The sequence below is a fragment of the Carassius gibelio genome, chromosome B16 (assembly GCF_023724105.1).
Source record: "Carassius gibelio isolate Cgi1373 ecotype wild population from Czech Republic chromosome B16, carGib1.2-hapl.c, whole genome shotgun sequence".
NCBI lineage: Eukaryota > Metazoa > Chordata > Actinopteri > Cypriniformes > Cyprinidae > Carassius > Carassius gibelio.
In genome coordinates, this window is record NC_068411.1 from 13,719,053 (window position 1) to 13,737,571 (window position 18,519).

General features: G+C 36.0%; 2 protein-coding genes across 4 annotated transcripts in view; one reads left to right on the forward strand and one right to left on the reverse strand.

Annotated features, from left to right (window-relative positions):
• Positions 1-2,992, forward strand: part of fhod3b (formin homology 2 domain containing 3b) — a 159,435-nt gene extending 156,443 nt beyond the window's left edge. The window contains exon 25 of the mRNA XM_052578888.1: positions 618-2,992. Within this exon, the coding sequence (XP_052434848.1) occupies positions 618-700 (83 nt within the window). The 3' untranslated portion in view covers positions 701-2,992. The remainder of the gene's footprint in view (positions 1-617) is intronic.
• A 1,421-nt stretch (positions 2,993-4,413) lies between these two features.
• LOC127974966 (retinoic acid receptor RXR-beta-B) lies at positions 4,414-18,494 on the reverse strand. 3 transcript variants are annotated; one of them, XM_052578610.1, is made up of 12 exons: positions 18,336-18,351; positions 17,377-17,413; positions 17,028-17,225; positions 16,772-16,919; positions 13,558-13,737; positions 11,510-11,661; positions 9,352-9,481; positions 9,088-9,220; positions 8,961-9,002; positions 8,742-8,833; positions 6,657-6,762; positions 4,414-6,438 (listed from the first exon to the last, which is right to left on the reverse strand). In XM_052578610.1, exons 3-12 carry the CDS (start codon positions 17,169-17,171, stop codon positions 6,300-6,302), a joined length of 1,266 nt encoding a protein of 421 aa, XP_052434570.1. In that variant the 5' UTR covers positions 17,172-17,225; positions 17,377-17,413; positions 18,336-18,351; the 3' UTR covers positions 4,414-6,299. The 3 variants fall into 3 exon arrangements, with proteins under 3 accessions (XP_052434570.1, XP_052434569.1, XP_052434568.1); XM_052578609.1 differs by having other exon boundaries at positions 17,028-17,222; positions 17,377-18,494; XM_052578608.1 differs by having other exon boundaries at positions 17,377-18,494.
• Positions 18,495-18,519: the final 25 nt, after the last annotated feature.

Genomic DNA, 18,519 nt, shown 5'->3' on the forward strand with positions numbered 1-18,519 from the left:
TTTTGATATATAGAAAATTCAAAACAACATAATTTATCTTTGTAACATTATACATGTTGCCTTTTGGTCAATTTTAGACATCCTTGCTGAATAAAATAATTAGTTAAAACAATATAATATATACTGTAGTAATTAATTGTTTTATGAATCTTTGTAAATAATGACAGTTTTAAAGCTATTTGGATGTTTTAAGATAAAATGTAAACAATAAATTGACTTTAAACAAAAAACATCTTCCCTTTAGTATGTTTGTGTCATGCATTTTCTCAAAAGTTCTTCATTCTCTCATTCATTTCCTTTTTGGTCATTTCCATTTTAAGGTCCAACTCTCACTATGAACAAAGCTTTAACTACAACTTTTGTCTCAGACTCCTAATTTGCTGCTTATTGATAGTTAATAAGGTACTGTAGTTGTTAAGTTTAGATATTAGGGATGCAGAATATGCTCTTGCAGAATATGTGCTTTATAAGTACTAATAAACAGCCACTATACCATAATAGATAATAATAAAAATAATAGTAATAAAAATAAATAAATAAAAGTTGTGAAAACTTTCAAGTTTAATATACTGAGAGTTTGCTCCCTATACTAAAGTTGGCCCTTCGTTTCTCTACAGTAAGAAGAACACTGAAGAACGGTCTTACGCCAGAGGAGGCGCAGGCACTGGGATTGGCCAGCAGCTCTGAGATGCAAGTGTGAGACAGCGTCCGCTCAGGGTCTCGGCACACACACATCCAAACACAAATGTGCTGGAACAGGTCACTTTAGCTCGAGTTTGCTTTCCTCTGGAGCAGGTGCATGTTTCTGGGTTTGTGTTTAACAGCAGTTATTGCTGTGGACTATGTGTATTCTCACAGGTGAAAGGGACTATAATCACTAACCCAATATACTTCACTTATCCTGGGACGTGTAGTCCGACCTTACTCCATTTACTAGCTTATGCATTTTGTCCCAAGGTGGTCTAAGAGCATCACTGAAACCACTCAGGTGCATGTTCACTGTTCCTGCAGACTATTAATGATATCGCAAACATTCATTTTAATGCATTTTTGAAAGAGAACAAGCACAGTTGCAGTGCAACTTCCTAATGCACAACATTTATAGATGCTCGCTCAAACACACACACACACACACACAGCCTGCAGAATGCTGATTGTCCAGTTCTCCAGTACAGAGACAAATGTCCGTCTCTTACCGCTGTGGCCTTCAGAATGATCCCAAAGAACTGTGTTTGAAGATGACTGGATGCCCTCTCACCATTTCTGTTTGTACTGGCTGTTTGTTTGAATTCAGATGGTATTGATAGTAGCACCTTCAGCATTCATATCTCATGTAAATCAGCAGAGATTCTTCTCTGGTTCACTGCTGTGGTAAAACGTGTTTTTTTTTTTGTTTGTTTTTTTTGCCTGCTTTTAAAAAAAGCAGGGCTTCTTATGTTACATGTCCAATTACTTTCAGATAGTTTGAGTTTGAGCAAGAGTTAAGGTTCTTCAATTTCTGCTGAAGTCTCCTTGTGTGATCGAAACCTGCTTAACATTGCTTAACAGATGATCAAATTACTTTTTCAGACAGATGCAAAGTAACTAGAAAGTCATCTTTCTCTTTTCCCTTCAGCTGTGTTATTTCCTCATACGTTATCTCTATAGTAATGCATTCATTTCATAAAGTAGGCAATCACCCATTTAAATGAAAGGACTTCTAGCCGTACTTGGTTAAAAAAACAAAAACAAAGATTGCATTATAAAAATGAGTGCCTTGATGTTTTATTTGATTATTTGGTCAGGAAAGGAAGGAAAAGGGAAAGATTTTAGGGCAGTTTAAAGGATTTATAGTAGACACAAAAACGTACAGTTCTGTTATTATTTTATAATTCTAAACTAATCTGGATATTTGGGATATAAATTGAATATTTTGATCAAGTTGCGAGTTAAAAGTTAACATTCTAGTGATCAGTGAATAAAAACTTGTTCTGTTTGCCTCAGAACATTATATTATGACTTCAAATAATAGCCCACAAGTCATATGGACTACTTGTTTTGTTGCTTTTTTCGTAATAATAGGTAAAAGTCCATGGATGTAGGGAAAAGAGCTTCATAATAATTTTTCAATATATTGAGCATTTCTACAGACCCACAACAGTCATATTGATTTGGACAGAGTAAATTACCGAATGTTACAAAGGAGTAGTAATTAAAGTCAATGCGATCTTTAAGTTTTTTTTTCTCTCACTGCAAGAAATTTGATCAATCATCTTTATTTTTTTTTGAGGGGGCTGTGGGATTTAACAGATTTACTAGAGACACGTCCACTGTCAATAATAGTAATACCATTCAGCACCTTATGTGTAGCATGCAATTTCGAAAGGAATTGGAAAATTGAGTATTATAGAGACTTTTTTCACCTTTTTCCCCTCAGATTTTTACTCTGAGTATTATGTGGATAAGAGATTAGATACGTGTAAAGTAGAACGTTGATGTAGAGGCTAAACATGAGACAGATGCTGTACAATTGTGTAAATGTCACTTCAACGTTTTTATTTTTTGCTGTGTTCATGTTTTGTTTGTGTTTTGTATAAAATAGTGTATTATAGGTCACAAGCAGTGTTATTCTGTGAAAATTCTAATTTAAGAGAAAACAAGCCATGCATGGATTCAAACAAAAATGATTTCAGCAGGCAGTGTCTTTATTTTGTGGCTAAATGGATAGGGCCTGTGACGTCTCGATACCCTGTGAACGTAGATTTTGTTTCATGTGTTTACGCAGCACAGACTTGAAACATTGTCATGCACCTATCAGCCCTGCTCAAATGGCCTTTGATATTATTGCACTCGCATACAGAGTTTCACCCATTGCTTCACGTGCCATAAAAAGTTGGTTTTGAAAAGAAGAAAAAAAAAAAGATTGAGAATGTGAAAATCTGACTTCTAAATTCCAAAAGGAAAAGCATTTACTGTACTTTGCAATAAAAAGCTTTTACAGCAACACCCAGAACTCTGAGTTGGACTCTTTCTTTCTTGTTAACGGTTAGTGGTTTTTAGTTGAAAACACGATTCAGTTGAACTAAATTATTCTGGGAAAAATTAAAAGATACATGGACCAAAAAGCGCCATTTTGGAAAGTTTTCCTGTAGGCAATCAGCGTACACTATTCTGTGTCAGCCGCGCTCTAGGATGTGCTGTTTTCATTCAAATCAAAATACACATAGAAAGCATTGTGTCACAGCTGATACAGAAGAGTGTAAGATGCTTGCGGCCAGTGGATATTCTCCAAAAAGCGCTAGTGATGTGGAGGGACACAGAGGAGAAAATTGTTGAATAAAGTCGTTATTTTTGTTTTCTTCTCATACAAAAAGTATTCTCATCACTCAGATGGACTATTTCTTGACGATGTCTTTCATACTTTTGTACTTTTTGGACCTTGACAGTGTAATGTACTTAGCAGTCAATGGAACAGTCACAAGCCTCCCCGTTTTCATCCAAAATATCTTAAATTGTGTTCTGAAGGTGAACAAAGCTTTTATGGGTTTGGAACGACATGGTGGTAAAGTGATTAATGAAAAACTTTTCATTTTGGGGTGGAGTATCCCTTTAAGTTCCTTGATATGAACTTGAAATACAGTTACAAATTAGAGAGGAGTCACATTTGTGAAGTATAAAGTAGCACTGTGAGATTGAGTTTCTTGTAATTGTAAATTTACAATTTACAAGAATTACAAGCAATAAAAAATGTAAAAGTTTGATAAAATGTCAGTGCAAGGAAAAACAGATAAACACAGCGAGACGTAAAGTTGATATTACAAAAAAAAGTTATAGCTGGGAGGTATGATCATATCAGATAAGGCCCTGTTTACACTAGTGAATTTTAATTTAACAATGTGAAATTATCCTCATCTACACAAGTTTTCAGTTCATTTCAGAAATGATCTCCTTCCATATACAGGTGCATCTCAATAAATTAGAATGGAAAAAGTTCATTTATTTCAGTAATACAATGAAATACAAACTGTGAAACTTGTGTATTAAATACATTAAATGCACACGGACTGTACAACGAGCATGATTTTATTGTTTACATGGTCATCAAGGATATGCAGACTGAGCGAATTTTCAAAAGTCTCCGCTTTAGTCCGTTTACACTGAAACGCAACCCCGGAATTTTCAAACTAAAGCAGAACCTGCCGCGTTTGCAAAATACTATGTTTTCGAGGGTTGAAAATGGCAGAGTAGTGTAAACAACAGGCGTAACCATAGCAAAAAATAGCAGTAGTCTAAACGTAGCCAAAATCGGATGTAAATGTGCAATTACGAGAGTATTTTAAGAGTTTATTAGTCACATTGTGAAATTACAAGAAAAAAAAAATCAATTGAAAAGAACAACACATGCATTTTACATAAACTCTCCAACAACAGAGATGTTAGACATATCACCACCTTTATTTAGGGTCATGTACAGCAGATGGTTCTTTTGTAGTGTCACAGAGCTCCTCTAAAATGAGCTGTGACAACATCGAAACTGATGGAATCTCATTACAATCATAATTGTATGACAATTTTAGTGCAACGACAGACATGTAACATGCCTAATGCAGTAAAGATGTTGGTTGTACAAGACCATACAAAAACAACCTTGTGTTTATTGTTTGTTTGTTAGATATATCTATGGCAAAAGTGAGCTTGCATTTGTCCCCATAACTTTTTCAGCAAGGACAGAAAGATGCCATGGAAAGGCAAAAATAAAAATCTCAATGGTAGGTCAAAAAGAAAAGCGAATAAGGTCAGATCACAGAAAGAAAATAAAAGACAAAATCCAAAGTCTAGGATTCATGGTGAAATCCAGTGCAAACGATGTCTTTACTGCAAGTTGTATGCCAACTACAAACTAAAGAAAGTGAAAAGCAAGAGAATATATATTGATTCTTAGCCTGTCTATATCTACACAATAGCTACACAATGTCCCTGAACAATAGGGTCTGCACAGTACTAGAAGAAATTAATTGTAGAAATTTCAAGTCGGAAGGTTTTCCAAATACAAACAGCAAGTCCACACCAATGGACTTTCATACTGCTCAGATTTAGTTTCTCTATAAAGCTGAAGACAGCTGTACTTTTCCTTTTTACAGTTTTACATGTGCACTTTTTAGGGCTGTTCTATCAAATGTCAATTCCGAAGCACCAAAAGTAATATAAAAAAAAAAGAAAAAAAGACACTAATCAAAAAAAAAAAAAAAAAAAAAAAAAGGAATGACATTTTTGTGTGTGTAGTGCAATCACTCTTACACAGTTACCTGATATGTGATAAGAGAAGAGAGTGTATTAACTGACAGTTAACTAGTAAAACCAATGCAGGTTTAAGACTATTTCAGCCTGGGACACTTCAGGCGAAACTAAAAGAAAGTGAAAGAAAATCGTCCTGCTTCGTACGATGACTGCTGATGACATGAACAGAAATGTATCTTTTTGTGTGTCCTTTCCTCTTTCAAACATTAAATAAAAATAAAAAAACATATCAAGCATATGTCAGTTAGGCACTCATGATGGGATAATAATAAAATGAGTGCGTGAAATTATAAAAAGAGTGCTTGCATTTCCCTCACCTCCACCTCTGGATTTAGGCTTAAAATTGCACAATATCACATAAATTGCTTTTTTGGAGATTAAACATCTAAGCCTTTTTTAGTTTTGCATAATTTCAAGCTTCATTGCATATAGATTTATTTGCCAGATTTCTCACACTAGCAAAGTAAATGTCAATTTAAACCTATAATACCCGATGAATTCATTCATCTATCTACCCACTTGACCAGTCCTTACAGGTCGTGGCAAAATAAATTAGCCGTACAGGAAAAAAGCACCCAAACTTAAGAGATGGTGAAGCACACTTACATACGATTAAAGCTTATCATCCACAGTGTTTTAAAATCCTCAAATGGTTCTATCAAAATGTAAACCCCACTTTTCTAAACCAGTCAGGTAACTGGAGCATCCATACTTAAAAACATTAGTTTTAAACTTGATATATATATATATATATATATATATATATATATATATATATATATATAAAAATAATTAGCTTACTGTTGAAATGTAGCACCAACAATTTTTCATGGCAAGTTTTGGGTCTCTAGACTCTATGGTGCACTTAAGAGATAGTCAAGAGAAAAAGAAAAGTAAAAAAGAAAATACAGACCAGAGGCTGACCAATTGTTGTAATTCCCCTGGGAAGAAAAAGTGCAGTCACAGTTATCTCCAGGACCTAGGGTAGAAAACCCCCGTCTCCCATTTGTCCTCTGCCGCAGCTAGTGGGGCGACTCAAGCATCTCCATTAGGAAAGTGTCAATGGGGGTGTCTCCAATCAGTTTAAAAAAGAAAAGGTGCTCCAGACACTTAAGGCCAATGGAACGCAATGCAGGAAGTCGGAGGAGAAGCTTGGCAAACCTGTGAATTAGCAAGGAAGCTGATTTATTTGAATTTTTTTGGCCTCTTCCATACTCTCACAGCCACATTTGACGATAACGTGACGATAACGCCAGTCAATCATAAAAGAGGTCATTTACATGTAGTAGATTTAAAGGCACAACACAAGTTTAATTCTGAGTGTCAGAGAGACATAAATCTTCTAGGAAATTCACCCCATAACAGTACAGAACACTCACCTCCCCTGCTGATCTGGGTATTTTTGTTTGCAGTAGGTCTCCAGGGATGCATACACTTTCTCTCTGAGAAGCTCCACCTCACCACTGGTAGTCAGACCTTTGGCATCTAAGAAATATTGGAAATATTCAGTACAAACATACACCACTCTTTGGGTTTTTCTCCAGTTTTGATTTCAAAGGTGTGCATAATGTTCCACCAAGATGCCTGTGAAGGTGTTTACATGCATAGTCGGTTTAAAGTAATGGGCCAATATTTAGATGTGCAAGTCAGGTTTTGCCTAAACTGTTTACTACCTTAACCTGATAATGGAAATGGTTAAGGTACAAACCTGATTCCAAAAAAATTGGGACACTCTACTAATTGTGAGGAAAAAAGGAATGGAATAATTTACAAATCACATAAACGTATATTTTATTCACAATAAAATACAGATAACATATCAAATGTTGAAAGTGAGACATTTTGAAATGTCATGCCACATATTGCCTCATTTTGGATTCCACAATAGGTACACATTCCCAAAAATTTGGGACAGGTAGCAATAAGAGGCCGGAAAAGTTAAATGTACATATAAGGAACAGCTGGAGGACCAATTTGCAACTTATTAGGTCAATTGGCAACATGATTGGTATAAAAAGAGCCTCTCAGAGTGGCAGTGTCTCTCAGAAGTCAAGATGGGCAGAGGATCACCAATCCCCCCTAAAAAATTTCTCTGAGAAAAATTGCAAAGAGTTTGAAGTCATCATCATCTACATTGCATAATATCATCCAAAGATTCAGAGGATCTGGAACAATCTCTGTGCGTAAGGGTTAAGGCCGGAAACCAGGCTGGATGCCCGTGATCTTCAGGCCCTTAGACAGTACTGCATTACATACAGGAATGCTACTGTAATGAAAATCACAACATGGCCTCAGGAATACTTTTAGAAAACATTGTCGCTTAACACAATCAACCGTGCCATTCACCGTTGTCGGCTAAAACTCTATAGGTCAAAAAGGAAGCCATATCTAAACATGATCCAGAAGCACAGGTGTTTTTTCTGGGCCAAGGCTCATTTAAAATGGACTGTGGCAAAGTGTAAAAACTGTTCTGTAGTCAGGTGAATCAAAATTTTAAGTTATTTTTGGGAAAACTGGGACGACATGTCATCCGGACTAAAGAGGACAAGGACAACCCAAGTTGTTATCAGCACTCAGTTCAGAAGCCTGCATCTCTGATGGTATGGGGTTGCATTAGTGCGTGTGGCATGGGCAGCTTACACTTCTGGAAAGGCACCATCAATACTGAAATGTATATCCAAGTTCAAGAACAAAATATGCTCCCATCCAGACGTCATCTCTTTCAGGAAAGACCTTGCATTTTCCAACAAGGATCCAGGTCCTGAAATGGCCAGCCCGCAGTCCAGATCTTTCACCCAAAGAAACTTCATCATAAAGAGGAAGATGCGACAAAGAAGACCTAAGGCAGTTGAGAAACTAGAAGCCTGTATTAGACAAGAATGGGACAACATTCCTATTCTTAAACTTGAGCAATTTGTTTCCTCCGTTCCCAGACGTTTCCAGACTGTTATAAAAAGAAAATGGGATGCCACACAATGGTAAACATGGCCTTGTCCCAACTTTTTTGAGATGTGTTGATGCCATGAAATGTTTCCCTTAAAATGATACAATTTTCAGTTTAAACATTTGATATATCATCTATGTTGTATTCTGAATAAAATATTGAAATGTGAAACTTCCACATCATTGCATTCTGTTTTTATTCACAATTTGAACAGTGTCCCAACTTTTTTGGAATTTGGACCCCACTGACTTTCACTGTATGGACGACAAAAAAAAAAAAAAAAAAACTTCCTTTTGGGTTCCACAGGACAAAGTAAGTTAAACATGTTTGTTACAACATAAGGATGAATACATTATGTAATTTACATTTTAGAACGATCCCTTGTAAAAATTACAATCAATCAATCAATCAATCAACAAAAAAAAAAAAAAGAAATAAGTCAAATTCAGAAATATCGATCAAACTTTTAGACTTCTGGCTTTCTAAATCATTTTCTGACAAACCTAAACAAATACTTTACCTGGGTTAAATAGAACTATGGCACGCAGACAACCAAGTTCAGTTTTGTCCATTTGCATATCACGCATCTTATAGACCAGTTCAGTCAGCACCCTGCAGGTGTGTAAATAAATGAGATTAATAATCATAAATCAACCCAACAACAGAATTGCAGGGTGGGTTCCTATCCCATAAAACATCTACACATGTATGAAGTAAACACAAGAGAAGCAGGTATTACCTGTCAAATAAGGCTCCCACCTCTGCACTGTGTGCACTTTCCCTGCACATTATGAACACATTATGAACATGTTAAGCCTCTAAATTGACTACATTACTAAAATGATAAACACGGAGTTCATTGTGACCTGTCAAAAAAGGCCTCTACGCCTAAGTTGTGAGTGCTGTCTGTGGGCACATGTAGACCTGTGGCCAACAGAATCTCATCCTTCACGCTGATGGAGTGATGAGAGAAGGCAGCGATCAAGAGCTCATTCCATCCTGTTAAAAAAATATTACAATCCATATTAAAATGCTTTTCATGTACATTTATACATTTGCATTCCAATACAAAACACTATCAAAGAAACAGACGGCGACAAAATGAGTGTGAGAATGTCAGATCCTCGTACCAGCCCTAAGCAGAATGACTTGGTCATCCAGGGGCAGCTCAGAGAAGTGAGGGATTCTCTTGGCCCACTCCACCAGAGTGAACAGCTGTTTGTCTGCAGCCTGGCAGATGTTAGTGACTGGATCATTGGGCTGGAGAACAGAGAAGTCACAGAGTCAGTGGAGAAGAGAAAGTGAGAGCAAATGCATACAAATAAAAGAGAATCTCAGAGCTGCTAAACGTCTGAGTGCTTTATTTTTGTCAGTCTGTCTATGGGGACATTCAGCTCCAAACACTGAGAATTCAAAAGATCCTAATCTCTAAACCAGCTCTGGGAATACCAGCATTTAAACAGCTTTAAATAAGGGCTGTTTTTCACCCAGCAGGAACCTGACTTTGCCTGGCAATAGTCGAAAACAAATCAATGCTTGGCATAACTTTGGAAATGAATCGGTTACAACCTTTTAACCAAATTTAATTGCAAGGCAACTGCTGACAATGAGCATGTTTACATGGAGTAAAAGCTAAAAACATAGGCTAGGAAAAAAAAAATTATGTTGGTGAAAGCTTTGCATTTAATTAGCTAGTAAGATATTAAAGGTGCATTAAGCAATTTTTGAAAAACTATTTTGTCCCAAAACACACTTTTAGCCAATCAGCAGTAAGGAGCATGTCTTGTACTGATAGAGAAAAGAGAGCTCTCAATTTGAGTGCACAAGACAGATGCTAGCAGATCGACTATAGATAGAGAGAACTGGAAGATAAAAAGAGAAAAATATCGGAGGAACAAAACTTTCACAAAGCAGCTTTCCAGTGGTGGAGAGAAACTTTTTTCTTTTTGATAGGTGAGTAACAATGATTTTAAATTGGTTTACACAAGTTATCCGTTTTGGCTCTTGCTTGAATATGCTTGTGTATTGTTTTCGCTTGTTCCTACGATCAACATTATGCCATGGTTGTGTACTTAGGTGTCGGGTGGAGATATAAACACAGGGGCAAGGTCCTGTTGGGGTATGGGTTTGTTCGTTTTGTTGCTTTCAAATATCAACTTCGTTAAGCAAAAATCACTTAGTCCACCTTTGAAACCCATTGAAATTCAATATTATGTGTACAATTATTTCATTATGTCATCCTGTTATCGCAGACGCAGCTATCTCGTGGATGAACTTTATTTTTAATGAAGATCCAGACTGCATCAGTAAGAACTTAGTCCTATGTTCACTTAATTTTTACCTCAGATTCATCTACAAACAAGGCACAATTTGATGTGGGATTTTCAAAAAGATTCAAATTAAAAGATGATGCTGTGCTGGTTACACCGAATCCGACAGTAATGTCGCAACACTAGTGTGAGTAACTGTTTCCATTACGTGATCACTATTGCTTTATCTCTTCTTACAGTTCGATTGAGATGCTGTGTCCTGGCAAGATGAGACAAAACCAATAAAACAAATTACAAACAAGGCATTTGTAGCATCCATTGGAGACATAATATATACGTATTATAATGACTTGTACTGTATTTTTACGAGTTGCATTGCATTGCGCCTCGTAAACATAAAACCATGTCTGCTTTTGTAATCAGAGAAACAACAAGTGGTACTCTACACTGCTCAAAACTCATGTTTGAATCAACAGTGGCCAATCCTTTAAATATGAAAACAAAATGCGTGGCGCACACACAAATATTTGGTTTAAACTATTCTGGAACAGTGTTTTTAATAAAACTTAAACACTGGTTTCTAGTTGTGTTCTCATTTGGAAGGCGTGAAAATGTATTGTCAGTGACGGTCACAGCGGCTTTTAATTGTTTTGAATCCAGCAATTATTTATTTACAAATTATAAGCTCTGATTATGAAAAGTATGGTATAAAAGCTTTGTTTATTAGAGGAATAACTGGTAAGCTGGAAAATGTTACATCACGACCATGCTTTTGGATGCCGTTCGAGCCCATATAGCCTACATTTACATGTGGCTTTGTTCTGGTTTGCTGGATAATCACGAATTTCCACAAACAAGGCATTGTTTCTTTTCCTAAATCTTTATGTCTAACCCTCTAATTTCGCAGGTTTATTTAATTCTCATTCACTTTTTTATTTATTTATCATTGATCCCTCTTATGTAGACTTAAAACAACAAGGACAATACACAGTCCTGGGTGGTGTGTAAATATACTCACTGAACCAGTGGCATCAGAGTGCAAGTCTGATCTATGCTCTACAGCTGTCTCAGCCTCCAGTATCTTCTCCACAGGCATCTCCTCATTGGCCGAACTGCTGCATTCATAGTCTCCATCCCGTTCCCTATTCTTTTGACGCTCTTCCTGAACAGCTAGGGGAGAATGAATGAGGGGAAACTCATAAATGTCAAAGAATCAGCCTGGCCATCTGTAAAAAAGCCACTGGGTGATGTAGCCTAGTGGTACAAGATCTGCCCTGGAACAGTGTTAATTTCGTCAATGAAGACGTCAACGGAAAATATTTGTTAACGAAAATATTTTATGTGACGTTGACAAGCTAAAACTAATATCTGATTATAAATACTATGATGAACTTTAGGCGGTGTCTTCGTTATCAAGACAAGATGGGACTATAATGTCATTTGCATTAACCAACAAAAGATGTTAAGTAAACCTACTGTATCTGAAAAATGAGTTTAATTTGTATCTCTTTCTTATTTGTATTTTCCTTCTTCTTTATAAAAAATGGATATTTAAAACGTATATAACAATAATATTACTTATCAATAATAATAAGTTGCTCCTTTTAAACTTCTGTTAAAGGGATAGTTCACCCAAAAATTAAAATTGTTATTAAGTTTTTTAAATTCAATCCTCGATTCAAATTTCTCATAAGCTTATTTGATTTTGTCTAAAGAGAGAAGAACTAATAACTATTTTTATTTAAAGACTAAATATAAAATAGCTACAAAAATAAATGTTGGTAACTGCAATTTAACTAAAAAGTAATGACTAAAAGCAATGACTATAAGTTGATGAAAAGGCAATTTACGATTTACTATTTTTACACACCAGAGGCTTTTAAATTAACTGTGAATCTAAAATATACATTTTAGAGAATGTACAAATGGTTAACATTGTGTAATATCAGTCAGAAAAGCAGTTCTGGGCTTTTTTTCTTTTATTAATTTTTTTTTTTAGCTAACTTGACTAGTTGTTATTCTTGGCTGAATAACTCTAGAAGGTTTTCAAAAGCCCTTTAAAAATAAATATCAAGGCAGTTTGGATTAAATTAAAGTATCCACCTTTTTCCTGAACGCGGAAGTAAGCCTATGGGTGAGACTTCAATTTCTTTAGCCGCTCAATTTTTTTTAAATTAGCATGTTTTCGTGTTTTGCTTTGGTACCGAAATTGGTACAGAGAACCATGGATTTTCAATGGTATTGGTACCGAATACTGAAATTTTGGTACCTTGACAACTCTAATATATATATTATGTATTATTTTTTTATTAATTATATATTATACTAAAATATTATGACTGGTTTTGCAGTCCATGGTCACATATATATTAACTTGAGCAAATATTATGTAAAATAAATATTCATGTTGTTGTAGCAATTTTGCGTGCATGGGCACAATTTTTAAATTAAAATTATTTGTTTCCTGTATTGTCTATTTAAAATCCCTAATGGCTGACCATTATAAACACTTAGTAAGTACATGTCAAAAAAATCTGTAATTAATTACACATCAACCTTTTAACCCACAGCAATAGTTCTCAGCTCTTCAGATAATAATTCATGGACCACACAAAGGATTCAGTGAGTGAGGCACTAAATACAAATATTCAAGAGCTGTAAATGGAACCAAATGTCATGAAAATCATACGTGGTTCTCGGTTCCCAACCCTATTTTTTTTGTCCCGCTGGTTGTTCCCCACCCACACACGACATGCTTTCCATCAGCTGTCAGGTGCTGTGGACTAATTACCTATTTGTTCTTACATTGTTTAGCAAAACCCAATCAATCCGCCGCTGTCACTGTAACTCCAGGTGATCTTTGTGCTCCTCTTAGCATTACATAATGCTGATCTACCATTAAACCCATTCGAACACCAGTTGCCTTACATAATGCTGCTACAATGCATTTCACCTGACTTTATTCTCCATCTACAGTACCTAGCCTATATTTTACTGAACGTACAGCTTACATATTACTTCACACTAAGGTGATATATCTTTAGTGGAAGGCTGACAGGTACCCACCCTCTCTTTTCATTCCCATGGCCAGGCACTTCTGATAGCGGCAGTACTGGCAGCGATTGCGCTGTCGTTTATCGACCAGACACTCCTTGTTGTCCCTGCAGGTATAGCTCAGGTCCTTCCTGACTGTGCGCTTGAAGAAACCCTTACAGCCTTCGCAGCTGTACACACCATAATGCTTCCCTGCACACACAAATCATCCCCATATTATCTGAGTTGCAAAGAAATATAATTTTTTCAAAATATTCACTGTAAACAACATCCCCAGTGCAATAGCCTACTAGGGTCAATGGCAAATACAAACATTCGCAATAAAAATAAAAATGCAACAAAAGTCCAGTTTAAAGAAAAGTTTCAACTTTATGAAAAATCTCATGTGGAGTAACTAATATTTTTCTTGCACTCTGAATGCATGTGAGTGTAAAGATCTTATATATATATATATATATATATATATATATATATATATATATATATATATATATATATTTAATGTAAAAATATTTAATGTAAAAAAATAATCATATATTGTAAATCATTATTTGATGATTCAAAATATTCAGCAATTTATCAATAAGTTGTGTTAATAACCAATTATGCAGTTTGTTTAAATATATTTTTATTATTAAGAAATAAACATATATAGATAATGTGAGATTCCTTTGTACATTTTCTTTTCAAGAAATGCAATTCTTTTAATGAGGCTATTATTATTATTATGATGATGTCAGGAAAGTCATAATACCTTGGCATATTTGACCTTCCAAAAAATATCCAAATTGATTTTGTTGAATGTTGTTTTGTTTCATCTGTTTGCAGATGAGATCTAAGTGAATATGAGTTAGATTCATAATATACTTAATAAATTAATGAATGTTTGATGAATAAATAAATGAATTATTTTACTAGATCGAGGCAATAATAAGCATTATGTCATTTACCCTTACATATACATATAAAGTATTGATGCACCACAATTAAAACCGAGACAGCAAACAAAATAAATTTTCAGGTTTGGCTGCAATTGCTTTGACAATATCCTTTAATTAGCACATCTTCGGTGGCGCTTTCTGTGTAAGCATCGATTTCATGCGCAATAGAGATAAGCAACAGATAAACTAGATCTATGTGGATGCTAGGCCTGGGTTGTCAACATTTTGTCAATTTTAATCTATATTTTTTTACATTTTGTAAACTTTATCATGATATTCAAACAATAAATAGAATTTCGACAATCTTTACTGTGGCATGACAGATGGCTGTAGCACCTCAGTTCAAGTGGCAGCAGGAAATGACACAGAAGACAAATGGTTGAATAAAGTCGTTATTTTTTTCTTCTTGTACAAAAAAAAGTGTTCTCGTTGCTTCATAATGTTACCACTGATGGTAGATGGACTATTCTGACAATGCTTTTCATACTTTTCTGAACCTTACTTGGCAGTCTATGGGACAGTCACAACCCTCCTGGTTTCATCCAAAATATCTTAAATTGTGTTCTGAAGACGAACAAAGTTTTTACGGTTTGGAACGACATGGGGGTAAGGGATAAATTTTTTTCTTAAGAATAACTGACATGTCCTATTCCTGATACATAACTGAAACTGGTATCAAACTAGGGGTTTGCCATATCATGTCCACGATAATACCGGTATACATTTTTACATGATAAAAAAAAAGTGTCATATCAAGATGTCAATGACATAGCGACGCAATGACGTATTGTGGATATACGTTCCCTAGCACGCACAGCAACACCACCACAAACCTAAGTGTGTTCGACTTGAAGCAGCGCTGCAATGACTGATCGGTGTATGACATCAAAGTATCACGAGAAGGGTTCTACAGCATATTCAAGCGCACACTCTTACCTTCAAAAATAGGCGAGGAGCATATTATTAGTAAAGCAGCATGGAGAGAGAGGGGGGGGCATGCCGGTGATTTCAACCGACTGCCTGAGGCCAGTGTAAAAAGACAGCCTGGGCATTGTCATGCAAGCTTATCAATTGTAAAATTGTAAAACTTATTAAATTGCTTTGACAATTTACACATTCAAAACAGTTAAAGCATTCAAACCGAAGAGGCGGGAAAAACTCAACAGAGATCACGTGCCGAGTTCAGTGCGCACACGGAGAGCTGCGCGAACACCAAACCGAGCTCTTTTTCATTTTCTCCCATGCCTGAACGAACTAACAGACCTTGCCAGTTTAAACATATGAGCACAAAAAGACATGAAAAGACTACTGTCAGTGTCCTTAATGTTAATCCAAGAAATGAAATGGGAGAAAACCACTCACTGCTCTTTACTGAATTACTTTGTAGTTTTAACAAGAATTTATCTAAATTTAATTTATACAGTAAAGACTATGTTGTGGAAATTGCAGTAATTTGCAAGAGACAACTTCTCACTTTGAGCACACGAATGCGTGTCGTTTATTTTTAAGGCAAAAACAACCAACAGAAAATATAGCACTGACCAGCGTTCCACATCATCACGCATTCCGAACATTTAAAGGGACCGCGATCCCTGAACAGTTATGCAGAAACACAGTGTACAGAACTACACTTAATAACAAAGGTGAATTATGTCTGTCACAATCACTATAATATGCTATTTACATTTGATTATAGTTTCTTTACCTGGACACCTGCAAATATGAAAAATCTTAAACATTGTTTAATATGTATATTTGTTTATTTGTGCTATTTACACAATTTCAAACATGACCCACCAGTAATACCTGCACCGAAGCCCTGGCCGCAAACCCCAGCTACGGCCCTGTACACCAATCAGTCTGCTTCAAGTCAAACACACAGCTGCTGTTGCCACCTTATGACAATAGATTTACACTTCAAATTAGGCAGTCTGTCGTCGATGACAGTAGCTCATTGGAAAATTATTGAAAATGCACTTAATTTTGTTTGCAGTAATTAATGACCAATAAAACATTGTTCCAAGTTTTATTTCTATATCGTCATAAATATCATTATTGCAAATATATCGCCCACCCCTATATCAAACTGAATCAAATTGAGAGGTGAATAAACATCTTTGTGACCAAAAATTATGCTAGAATAAATTTACATTTAATATCTTCACACTTAAATTTCATTTCAAAACCAAAACCAGAGTTTTCCACTAAATATAAACGTGGGTGCAAAAAAAGAACTGGGTACATAACTAATAAACAATCTGAAAGCTATATGTTCTAGTACATACCAGAGGAACGGTCACCACAAATGGCGCACATGCGTTTCTGGGACAGCATTGGCCCAGAGCCACTGACAGACTTCAAGCCAAAAGGGGGTTTCACATCATCAGAGCTGCTGACAGCATGTAACCCAGACACAGACATTGACGAGTTTATCTGCATGAGGTAAATAGACAAGGAGTGATGAGAAAACCAAAGTCATCAGCACAGTAAAAGACAATCAATTCAGCCATGTTATCATATGGATAAGTCCATGCGGCTCACCTGAGAGTAGCTGATGGGTCCATAGCCAATGGATGGCGTGCCTGGAACGCCAGGAGAGCCGATGGACGAGCTGACGACTGACAGTGGCGAATCTACGGAGCTGACAGGGCTACCGACAGCAGAAGTGGGCGGTTTGGAGTTCATAGATGCACACTAGATTGGCCGAAAGAGAGGTGACTGTTGATCGTTGATAATCTACTGAAAGAAAGTGAAGACAAAAAGGGATTTAGACACAATACACAGAGTGCAATGAAAGATTTCTGTAATATTCCTGGATATGTCATTAAAGTCCCAAGATGGTCATTTCAGTGAAGAATATAAAAGAAAGCAAAACTGGTGCCATACTCACAATATCCACCTTTTCAAATGTGTTTCCTCTTGGGTATCTCAGAAAATATGAGGGGAAAAAAGTGCGATGTGTACATTAAAAAAAAGAAAATAAGGCGTTTTGGTGCTGCTTACTGCTGCAGACTAGACCGATGTCTAAGGGTGTGTATCAAAAAGTCAGAAATTGCCTACCTAGACAGCACACTGGGGAATCGTGAGTGTTCAAAAGTTTTAATAACATTCTGTTGATAACATCACTGATTATGGCCTACAATGCAGTCTAGATAGGTAACTTAGCTCACTAGGTTCGAAACTTCGAACACGCCCTTGTCGCCCAAAATGCTGTCTTGGTAGAGAGCTCACTGGGTTTTGAGGCGCACCCCAAATCTGTTCCATCACCCCCACCAAAACTGACACTATCAGCGCTTATGTTTGCCAACTCCATATGTAATTGATAATATATAACTAAAACGGGAAAATATGTGCTATAAGCGCATCTTAACTCGATAACAAGCGATTTTTTTGATGCTCCTGACAACGTTTGGATTATTTATTTTTTAGCACGCAGCACGGAGCCTAGCTAAAATGCTAATGGCGGCTAACGGACTGTTTATGATTAAAAGAAAACCGCTTGGCCACTCCCTTTCACTCGCGATACCCTGTTTAAAACGCACAAAATAATCTATTGAAGTATAATTATTATTTTAATTTTTTGTAAATAGAAACACAAATGGCCAGACGAAATAATACGGCCAACCCGAACCTGTCTTAGCTTAGCTTAACGTTAGCTTAGCTCGTCCAAGTGTTGGTTTGTTTTTCCGTCATTTTTACAGAAGTTTGCAAAGTTTATATGAGCATATCGACCCCAGTCTCACCCATCAAACGCCGATTTTTCAGACAGCAACGATTCGTGTTCTTTTAAAGCATCGTTTTATCTATATTTTACAGTTTACTCCATAAATGTTGCGTCCAGACAAATACCTTGTTATTCAAGCCTCCTAGTGGACACTAGAGTCTATTCACATAAGAAATAAATGCAAGCAAATAAATAAATAGACAAATAATTAAATAAATATACACGCAGAAAGTACTACATGTTCTTTTGGTTATTAAAATGTGTCATTTGGTCTGAACGCTCAAACAATTATTAGGCCTATTTTAGAAT

Coding starts and splice junctions, on each gene's coding strand:
- LOC127974966 (XM_052578609.1), bottom strand. CDS start 17,171: ATGAACTCCAAACCGCCCACTTCTGCTGTCGGTAGCCCTGTCAGCTCC. Junction 11,662..13,557: donor CATGGGAATGAAAAGAGAGG/GTGGGTACCTGT, acceptor ATTCTCCCCTAG/CTGTTCAGGAAGAGCGTCAA. Junction 9,221..9,351: donor AGTCATTCTGCTTAGGGCTG/GTACGAGGATCT, acceptor TTTTTTTAACAG/GATGGAATGAGCTCTTGATC.